Source organism: Alligator sinensis, unplaced genomic scaffold (assembly GCF_000455745.1).
Source record: "Alligator sinensis unplaced genomic scaffold, ASM45574v1 scaffold375_1, whole genome shotgun sequence".
Classification (NCBI taxonomy): domain Eukaryota; kingdom Metazoa; phylum Chordata; order Crocodylia; family Alligatoridae; genus Alligator; species Alligator sinensis.
Window position 1 is genome coordinate 1,176,369 of NW_005841928.1, and position 11,642 is coordinate 1,188,010.

At 37.5% G+C, this 11,642-nt stretch overlaps 1 protein-coding gene across 2 annotated transcripts in view; it reads left to right on the plus strand.

The window, feature by feature from the left end:
• Positions 1-8,659, plus strand: part of FAM19A2 (family with sequence similarity 19 member A2, C-C motif chemokine like) — a 345,875-nt gene extending 337,216 nt beyond the window's left edge. For both annotated transcript variants that reach the window (XR_003093019.1, XM_025198785.1), the window contains one exon: positions 6,445-8,659. Coding sequence is in view for 1 of the 2 variants with exons in the window: in XM_025198785.1 (XP_025054570.1) it covers positions 6,445-6,456 (12 nt within the window). In the remaining variant the exon portion in view is untranslated. The remainder of the gene's footprint in view (positions 1-6,444) is intronic.
• The last annotated feature ends 2,983 nt before the right edge of the window (positions 8,660-11,642 follow it).

The window sequence follows — 11,642 nt, forward strand, 5'->3', positions numbered from 1 at the left end:
TGTTTATGACATTCCTCTTCCTTAATTTATCTCTTATAGAGAAAGGTGGTATAAATCCCTGTATCTTGGTTACCTAAGGTTATCCATTATAGGGCTTTCTTGCAACCTTTCTTTTGGGAAACTCATATATTTTCATTATTTTCAACAGGACTTTGATATTTGACAGAGACACTCTTCAGCTACTATGGGCCTTTGCTTTTTTCCGCATGCAATTTCTTGTCATGTTAAAAAGTACCCTTATGATATACTGGAACCATCAGAGGGTTGCCAAAGCCATTGTAGTAGAACCTGGGAGAAGATAATTAATTGGAGTTTCCCAGTTTCTCATCACTTGCATTAATCCCTGGATTCTCCTTTTGGATGTGTCATTTTTGACTGAAGGTCTACCAACTCCTATACATGGGGAAGAGTGATATGACCTCACACCCCTCCCTCCTCCCACAGTGTATTTGGATTATGGTGCAGGCATTTAATTACCTTATAATGTGATTTGATTTTTCCTACAGCGTTCATCCAGTGCACAAGGTGGATATACAAGGGGCAAAATTAAGGGCAGGCATAAATTTAGCAAATACTTAATCTTTGAGTACTTGGCTTGCAACCTAAAATTTTTTATTTAATGTAGTTTTTGTGTATGGAATATCATGTATAGTAAAAAAAAAAGCTCTGTCAGTCAAAAAGATGACAGTGTACAAACACTGTACATTGTAACTGGCAGCTGATAAACAAGGAATGTTTCATTACACCCTGATTTCAATATATTGTGTGCTTTTTGGCTGATTGCTTCTTTTATGTTATAAAACTATAAACTAAGAATAATTAGATGCCTCAGTTATATTTATAAATAGTCCTATAATTAGAAAATAAATATAGAGGTATTTGTTACTCTGAAGAAATAAAGTATCATAGATAAACACACTGTACCATGTGTTTAACTGTTAACTATATCACTAGACCTAATCTTGCAAATCTTACATGAGTAAATGACACTAAAGATGTGAAAAGACATTCACAGGGCCTATTTTAGGTTTAGGCAGCTTAGTTTAAGCTGCCTCAATCTGAGCTGGGATTGACATGAGCAAGCATTTGCTCCTTGCCAGGAGGAGGCATGGGCGGCTGGCAGCAAATGAGTCACAGGGGATGGCTGGCAGGTCTGCAGGGGGAGTTGGGGCGGGGGGGGGGGGGGGGGGGGGAACCTGGTGGTTAAGGGGGGAGAAACAGCCTGGTCAGGGTCAGGGGCGTAAAAACAGTATAGCCTCAGGGTTCAGGAGAGTGGCTGTTTTTTCCTAGACCCAGGGCTGTGGCAGGCAGATTTAAGGTTGGGTTAACCCATGCTGATCTAAAGTTATTTCTTGTCTGATGAGGGCTAACTTTAGATTGGGTGCACATTTTTGGGGGGTGACCTAAGCACTATAAACATTTGTACACCCAGGAATTTAAATTCCCTTAAGCTTGGTTAGGGTGATCTAACTAAATATAATTCTTGTACACACCCTGTTGTAACATGTCGTAAAATAGAGATGGGCTAAAAAGGCTGCACCCTTAAAGACCTGATTTTACTTTAATGGGTATGGAAAAGAATAAAGTGGAAACAGTTGCCATTATGTGGGTGATCCGTTATCAAGGGAGAGGAGGTTCTATTTCCAGCCTTGTGTGTTCATTGGGGGAGTGCAGTTTTAACTAGTAGTCAGAGCTGTAGGGGTGGAGGACAATATTGTCAATAGTACCAATGCCAATTGACTGGCCATATATCTCCTCTGCACCATGACAACCAAGGTTTGGGACTGCACAGGTTAGTTTTGAAGCTTTTTCCCGTATGGTACTTCCTGAGTTATATAATATAGTATAAATTAAGGTTTATTCTTGCTGTAAACATTTACCTACCTACAAGAACACTGTATAAAAATTCCGTTGAACTTAATTATATATTGTTTTAAAATAAAACAAGTGAGTTCACATACAATTACAGCCAACTTACAGCAGTCACTCACCAACTTAAATTAAAAAGTCTGCAACTGCAGAGTAATTATACTTTAATTGCACATTTACTACACCAAAAGTAAAAAGAATCTAATTGTTTGTATTTATAACATAACCACCATGTGAAAAAATACATTAGCATAAAGGGAGCAATTACACTTCAAGTATGAACAAATTAATTCAGATCAATAGTTAGGGTGTTTAAGTCCTTTTTCCAGTTGTATCATGGAGCAGGAGCAAAGTTAATTTTCAAACATATTCATTATTAATTGAAAAGCTGATTAAAATTGATTTGGGTCTATTTGGCATGCTACTATTCTCTTAGGATTTCAAAGATTGAATAGGTACTGCTTTCAAACACTCTTTTTTCCATAAAAAATATTGGCACAACATTTTGCTGCCCAGCTGTGCTCATATGAAGAGCTTGCTTAGCATCCAAAATCAAACATTTTTAGAAATAACACAGATAGATAATAGATAAAATGTAATTGCTTCTTTGTGAAATTGACTTCAGCATCCAAGAAGTCTGCTTACCCCAATTAATGCTATGGACAAAGCTATGGCCATTTTAATTGTTACAGAAATATGATATAGAATTCTATGAGCATTTCTAACCACATTGAAAGGCTTTCTATTTAGAAAACTCACAATATTAAATTATATTACATGCTACTTAGCTACTGGTGTAATACATACAGAATTTAATAATATTAAATTTATTATCATATACCTTTGGCCACTACACCTGTACTCATATACCTTTGGCCGCTACACCTGTACTTGCCCAATAATTTCTCCCAAGGACTTATTCTATATTACAAACTGTGGCAGGGCACCACCCACACCACTTTAAGGGCTTGAGCAAGCTGTGGAGCAGCCAGCAGGTGTGGTTAGGCCCAATAAGGAAGTCATATGACTGCAAGGGGGCTACCAGATTTCATAAGAGCTGGGCAGCCAGGGTATAAGCGCAGGCCCTAGGAGCTGAGCTAGCAGTTACATCTATGGAGCCAGAGGAATGACATCATTCATCCTGCTGACTACATTTCCCAGAACATCTGGAGGTCAGGGTAGGAACTATGGGGATGGAGGAGGTTCCTGGTTCTGGGTAAGACCTGAAACTGCACTCTACTGGAGTTGGATGATGTGGTTGGATGGTGTGGTGGGGCTGCCTGTGGCAGGGTAGTCTCCAGGAAATGCCACACCTGTGCCTTCCCAGTGAAAGGCAAGGATGGGATGCCATAAAGCTTCAGCACTTGCCGCCTTGTGGGTACCCAGTGGAGGAGAAAGGATAGGGGAGCACACCTTGACAGAAAAGCACAGGGTCCAGGCCCATTAATTGGGGCTTGAGACAAGGGCCAAGGCACACTGAGTGGGACCTGAGGCCCATGGGGTGTAAGGTCCAGGAGCCCGCTGAAGGGCAGAGCAGTGACCCTAGTGACGGGGCAGAGAGGCCAAGGTACGTCTGAGGACACCTGAGGCCCAACCAAATGGGCAGCCTCCCACATATAAATACCATTTTTTTGGAAACATCGAAGACATGGCAGGCGACGCAGGGTGGACTTCCCTAAACATGTGGGCAGGCCATTGTTGGGACCAGCCTTGAGATGGTCCCCGGTCACACAAACCTCTATACAACTTCAAGTTACTGTCATGATGTGGGCGAATAATGCCAAAGAAATGTTTCTCTGCCCTGAGCTAAAATTCCAATCTTATCTGGAATTCTCCTTTACTTGCACTAGATTATACTGCCATTTGGTGTTGGATTGATAACATTCTAATTTGGATCAGTGACTGATTTAACCTTATGACCTTTCAAAGTTAACTAAATATGCTTCCTACCAACTTTAGATGTCTAGCAAGTTAGGAATATTTCTTCAATAGTTAGATGTTATACTTAGACTATACTGTGGAATGTTAAGTGATGTTAAAGTTAGAACGTACACTAAACATTCATATGTTAAGAGTTAATACCATTTTCTGCCCGCAGTTGCCATAAGAGGGCTGATGTACAGGCGCATAGTCCGGGCACCTGGGGTACCTATACATGAGTGCTAAGGCTGCTCTGGTGTGCTGGAATTCCAGTGCATCAGAGCAGACTCAATCCACTGTGCTGGAACATGGCAATTGCTGGGCTCCAGCATCCTCTTGCATTTCATGTGGGCACTTGAACTAAAGCTCATCAAACAAGCTTTAGTTCAAGTGCCCCTACTGCCATTTTAAAGCTCAGGGATGCTGATAGAAGAGATTCAGTGGTGCTTTAATTAGAGCAGCTCTTGGAGTCTCTCTAACTAAAGCGCCCCTACCCCCAGAACAAGGGTAAAAGTACCCCATGGCTCTATCCCTGCTCCAAGGAGGGGAATGGTGCATCCCAGTATGCTGGAAGTCTTCAAATTCCTTTTTTTAATCTTTGTGGAGCAGACTGAAGTTACCCTGCCATGAGCTAGGTAGCATGGCCCAGACCTTAACCTTTGCCTGAAGTGGCATAATTTGAGATCCTCAGAGGCCACTTAGTATGAGTTAACGAGCTTTAACTTGTAGACACTCATGTTTTAAGGTACACCTGAGGTGCAACTTAACCCTTAGAATGTGCTTCAGAAAATGTGTCACTGTACCCTTTTTACAGGATGTATCATAAAAGCCCTTCTCTTATTCTGCTTTGGTCCTGATATACCATCTGGTGCAAAATGTTCGTAAGGCCACATCCCTGCTCTTGTGGGGCTTTTTTAGAGAGTCTAGCATTGCCAGCATAGCTTTGGTTCTCCCCTGCATTCCATCTTTGCACTAATTTTAGTGGGCTTTAGATAAGTGTTCCCCAACCAGTGTGCTGAGGCACAAAAGTGTGCCGTCATAAATGAACAGGTGTGGAATTTTGCCATGGCAGTGAGCAATAATGACCTACAATAGGTGTGAGGATGGCGAATGCCTTAACAGGTATGCTGCAGAAAATGTTTATTAATGTAAATGTGCCTTGGGCTGGAAAGGATTGGGTAATACTGCTTGAGGTCATGCCTATTTAATTTATTACAATTTTCTGTACATTTTTCAAATTAAGGTAATGTATAGCCACCTGGCCAATGTAAGTATATTTTTACAGCAGCAACACAATGGCATCTGAGTCCATTATAAAGACTCATATATGCTCCAGTACTGCAAGTAACAAATAACAATTAGATGCTGTGTCAGCCTTCTATGCATTCAAATGCATGGCATAGTAGCATGTTGCCTGACTTTTGAATTATTTCTTCATTCTTCTTCTTCAGGAAATTATGCAAAATAGAAATGTTCAATTGGGGATGTTTGAGCCAATGGAACCAAAGTAAAATAAAACCAGTTTGGAATGAATAAATATATGTATTATAGAAACCAGAAAGTACAATTTTATTATTGCCTTTCTAGCATGATTCCTAAAAATTGCTCAAAGTAATGAAGTCCTAAAACAGTCCTGTTAATATTCTACTCAAGGTTTCTGCTCTGCAGAGCTAACAAGAGCTGTATGCAAATGGTTTTGCTCATAGCAAAGGAATGTTTCATCATCAAGGAGCATGGCCTCTCTCTCTATGATCAAAAGAGAAAACATGATGATGTTGTAGTGTTATTATGACCAATCCAATGGTTTGCTCCTCAAAAATAGGGATAGTTTCCCTTGACACAATTTTATATTAAAAGTTACTTGATCATTAATTGTATGCACTGACACAGCAGAAATATTCCTCAAAGTAAGATTTCTTTGATGCAACAGATTTTTTTTTCCTTTTTATGCTGAAAATCCAAGCCAGATTTAAGGAAAATCTAATTATGTGAAATATTTTGTCTTCCCTTCTTTCCCTGAGGTCCTTCTGTTAGCCAGGGTGAAAGTATTCTAAGTGAAATTTTTGATAGTTATTTTTTGCAGAGTGAATAATAGGGTAAACATATCCCCTGTTTATTCATGCATGCATTCTTTTCAAATCTGCCTGTCTCCGCACTAAATGATTATGCTTAACAAAATGTAATTGGTCCTTAAAAAAAGACTGCATCCTAAAATAGCAAGATAAATTAAAGAAACAAGAAGGAAAGCTCTAAATCAACCTTATTGTTAATAATTGTTTTTCAGTAATTTTATGAAAGCAGAGAAGATCTTATGGTGAAAATGATGGAGGTAGTATAAAAAGCTCCATTAATATTTCTGGCTTTGTGTGAACTGATAGTATATTGTCTTTAGAATTTTTTTGAATAAGGCCCCCCCCCACATTTTAAAGTATGGTCACAATTCAGACAGCAGGTTCCTTGCCCAGGCCCTGGTCCATCAAAGTATTTAAGCAAATATAAAACTTAAATGAGAAATGCCATTGGACAATAGTGACGCTAATTAATTATTTAAAATTAGGTTTTAGTGTTCTGAAGGGTAGGGGTCTTAGAGAGAAATTTGCATTTCTTAAAAATCTGACTTTTTATCTAAAGTTTTGATTTTCTGTCTCTTTGCAGGTAACCCGATAGCTGACGACAAATCAAGTCAATCTCAAGGCTGATGACCTTAAATACAACGTACAGAAATTTCAGCAAGCAGTCCTTGAAGTGAGATTTTATACTGCTGGGGTTTGCCCTTCAGAACCAATTATTTCAATGAGAACCTCACTTGTTATCAGCAACAGTCTTGAGATCAAAACTACTGAAAAGTCATTGTGAACTTCTGTGTCACATAGATTTCAACTGATTCAACTGTGTACACTTGTAAAATTGCATTTGCTGAGGATTTTGTGGCTGCAATCTCAAGAGGTGATGTTCAAAAGGTGCAGAAAAGGCAGCAATCTTTCGGGTTCTCCATTCCAGACTGACAGCTTTTCATCTTTGCAAAGACAGCCTTCAAAATGTACTGGTCCTTTCACTCTAAAACATTTCTTGGTCCTACATTCAAATTGTTGGTGGGACTGCACACCACTTTAATCAAATTTCTGTTGCAGAAATTGTCCTCTGGCATGGCACAGTTTTAGACATTTTTATTTGTATTCTAATCTTAAAGTTCCAAAAGGCTACATATTTCAACATCTTGAAGTTGCTTTTGTTATAGGAATGGAAATATATATCCATTGTTAATAATTATTGTTGACAAGTAATAGTAATCTGAGTACATCAATCATATTAGAATGTATAGTCAAGCCTGACATGTTTCCCTAAGGCTAACTAACTACTGCAGCTCTTTGGCAGTTAAATAAGTGGTGGTCAAAACTCAATTACCATTTTCATTAGAAAGTATTTTATACCTTACAGTATACATTTCTGTTTAGTTTAAAGATTGGGGTTCCTGCTATGTACTTTAGTTTCTTAACAGTAAATTCTTCTAAGTTCACAATAAGCAGTAAATGATACTAACTAGTTCCTTCTTGTAAAGATAGAGAGGGATGCATGTGACTTACAATTCTGAGATTGGATGGTGATCATTCAGAATTTCTTTTAGTTATTATTTAAAATAGAACCTATCTTTTGCTTGGACACAAGTACTGTCTGGATGCTTATGTAGATGTCTCCTCAGTCTCTTCGTTGATAGAGGAAAAAATAATTCTCTTCAACTCTGCTGTTCATTAATATTTTGCTTACTGTTGTCCTGCCCAGATATTCTGGTCCTTCCTATAGTCATTTTCTCAAAATAACATTTATTTTCCTATTTTCTACTTCAGTAGTAATTTTTTTGAACTCTGTGATGTGCTGTTCCATGAAAACCCTTAATATTTAAAGGCCTTAAACATCTATGGACTTTTTTCTAAGTTATTACAGAATGTATAATTTTATACTCCATTTAATATATATAGCATCATCTGTAATAATAAGACAAAGGGGAGCCGACAATTCTTTGCTGTACTGTATTGACACTGCATAAGCATGCCAACTGGAGAGAGTGAAAGAGTTATATTATATGCTTTGTTTAGTACATTGAAATGAAGATCATACAAACTCAGATTTAGTCAGAAAAACTGTGGGGGCAATCTCATTCAAATGGCCTGCATGGTTACTAGCATTTTAGAAAAAGAGGGAAATCTTTTGTATTGTTACAAGTCATTGACATGGCTAACTAGATATAAATTAGGTTCCATGATGAATGAATACCCTGGGGTGTGCTGATCTGTCACACTAACCAAGGCTGTTCTAAGACCATTTAATTACCTCTGCTGTATTATTGCACAGGAGAGCTAAACATTAATGATTGTTGGAAATAAATTTGGGATGTATATTTTGTCATTTTGCTGAGGAATAATCAAAAGCACTGGTGGGGAAATATATTCTTTTCTAATTCAAATTAAATTAGGAGAAACTGTTTAAAACAGCAGTTAACTATCTCAGTATTTTAAAATGGATTACCATTGTGTGGATTGATGCTACAAGAGGTGCAAGAGTGAAAACAGCATCTTAAGGAGAAAAATCCTTTATTTGGGACAGTAGAAACTACAAATGTGTTATTTTTTAGAATATGAGTTTGGCCTCAATTTTGGTCAAAATTCTGCATCATGCTTCTTTCTCAATATTTGTTTTCTTTGACTTTGTTCTTAAAACCAACACTGCAAATACTGTATTATATACAAGTGTATCACATGCATATCAATAGGTGAAAATAAATGGATTTTCAAATATACAGAATAGATTATCTGCAGTAGATTAATGTTGTGACTATTCAAAACAAGTGAATAAAATTGTGATATAAAATGAACTCCCCTGTATGGATCTACACTTTGAAGATCTTTTCTGTTTACCCATAGAGCAAAGGAATTTTTCCTCACTGAGCAAGAAGGTCAGTGACTCTATTAATCTCATGTTTCTTTAGGAAAACTATTCTACTCTTTTCTGAAGGAAAGAACAAGTATTTGATCATTGCCTTGATAGATGCACATGTATTTGATCAAACAATAACTGTAGACTGTAATGGTAAGGTCAAACAAAATTAGGAATATCCATCCCATGGGAAATGATGACAAACATGCATTTGTTTTCAGTCTAGATTGGGAAAACAATTAAAATTTTGTTTTCTCCTACAGAATAGCAATACAGGAAAAATGTTTTGGAAAATAAAATATCTAGCCATTCTTGAAATTGAAATGGTTTGCTTCAGTTAGGTGATCCAATTAAAAAATAAATAAAAGAAACACTTTCATTTTGAGTTAGTTTAACATTAAACTGCATTTTCCTGTTGCGGTGCCTGTTTTCATAGAGACTAACATTCAGGAACTTGATGGTAACTTTCTTTCTAAAGGGACATGCTTCTTGGCTGGACGATGATACACCCAGAAACATCAGTCTCTCTTGATGCACAAACAGCTTTGTCAGAGGGAAGTCTGCATTGCATTATTGAAGCAATAGTCCTTCAAGTAGTCTGCCCCACAGGAGGAAATGAGGTCCCAAACTGCACCCTACTATAAGGCAATGCAGTATTCAAAACAAGTGAATATAAGTGGTGTTAAAAGAAGTGGTGTTCTGGTTAGTTAACAAAATGGAAAGTAATTTCTAATTCATATCATTCCAACAAAATACTTTGAAACATTAAATAACACTTTAAAAAGCACTTGTAAGAACATATCTTGCTTATGTCTTCAATATTGGTCAATAGAAGTAAGCACTAGCCTGTGAAATATCACTGGTATTGCCACTTTTAATATCCCTGGATTGATTGCTTCCAATATTCTTGTTAAAGCAGCCATCCTGATTGAGAATTTTATTCTGTAGAATTTAAGTAATTTGCTAGAGCACCATACTTAATTCAAAGCCATTTTCTTTCATATAATGGGTTTCAAACATGCTCAAATGCTTCACATCGTTAAACAAAATGCATAGAATTATTTTGCTTCGAAACTACAGCATGGTATAAAGTAGATTATTCTTTAAGTGATCTTTCCTGTAATTGTAAATCATACATGCCTATACAGTTTGTTTGCCACTTGTGATTACTTAGCTATATATCTATTTATACAGCACACAGATAGCTATACAGTATGCATATGAAGCACTATGCTGTGATTGACACCTCTTCCTGTTGATTTATGGACTCAAGCTTGAAATTTCTGTGCATCAGCCATTATCTGAGATAATGGTTTTGGTTTTGATGTTCGGTGCAAATGTTATCTTTATTTTTGTTGTTGTGGTTGTTTTATTTTCTTCCTGATAGTTAATGCCGATAGTTAAGTAGCTCAGCCTCAAAAATGTTACAGATAAACAATCTTATGGAATTAAATGGTTTTCTCACAATTTCAGTCCTATTAAATGGCATCAAGAATACTATATAATCGCTTTTGTAAGTCTTCACAGTTCAGTTCTTATTCTTTTTTTATGTTATGGCATTAGAAAATGTTCCCAAATTACATCTGTACAGTCATTTATACAAGAGCTTACAAAAAATCTGCTACCACTTAACAGTCATTCCAAATATTTTAGTGAAATGTCCTCATTGTCTCTCCATTTTGCATCCTCTGTTTGTTGCATCACATCTGTTCTTATTATAAGATGTAATAAATGTAAGATCTGAATTTTCCACTACATCGTTCTGACAGCTGATGACATGTATTGTCAACATCTCTTATTGTAAAGACCATCTTAAGACTGCCTGGCAAGAAAACTGTTTCTAGTGACATATCAAATATTATTCTATGCGTGCATGTGCATACTCTCTCTCTGTCTCTTGCTCTCTCATTCAGATTAAGTGGTATCCCAGACCCAGAAATAGCAAAGGGAAGCCCTGGTAGCAGAGTTCCACCAATGGTGGTACTGTAGATAAAACATCCCTTCCTTTCCCCTGTTGCTGAATTTGGGGGGGAATGGGGAAAAAGCAAGTACCAACAGGCTCCACAGCTGATTGAAAGCAGGGGCTCTGGCAGGCCTCATGCTGGTGAGTTCATGGAGCTCACAGCATATCTGGGGCTCCAAGCAGCTAACCTGTTGGTAAGCACTGAGAGCTCATTGGCACCTAATCACAGCAAGGGGTTGCAGTCAAATTCACCTTTAACTGTGGGGCACATGCACAATAAGCTCTTTGCACTGTGCTTGACCCCAATATACCCCTGTCACTGCAATGTTGGATCCACCCATGCTCTTATTCAACTGTGTTAACAGTACCTTAACAAGAGTTGTAGACCCTCAGAAAAAAAAATCTGTTTTATTAGTTGCATACCTCTTAAAAAAGACACAAGATGTTCCTGACATTTAGACGCTGCTGAACTGGACTAGATTTGAATTACTAAAAATGGTTTATTTTCAAATGAATTTATCTTTTCTTGTTAATTTGATGAAGCATTTTCTGGATCTATGATTTATTCCCTCAGTTGTATGGAGCAATGTGTAGGTAGACTGGAACCATATTTCACAATTATTCAAAATATTGATCTTCAGTGATGGAAATCTGGGAAGTCCAATGCTAGTTACATGCAATTCCTTTTCAAAAACCCATCTTGGGCTGAAAGAATATTAACTGGAGTATTAGACATCTTTAACATTTAACTTGCTTTGTCCAGCTTTAACCCCCATTGCCTGGATGCAGCAGAACTCTACGAAACTGGGTACCTGCTGCTTTATTCATGACACCATCTTGAGTAGGTATCTGCTAATCCTTTAGCTTCCTGTACTACGTCTTTGTGGTTAGTTCTAGAAGAACAAATTGTTTACATAGCTGGGCCATTATTTGGGAGTAAAGCGCATAAAACCTCACT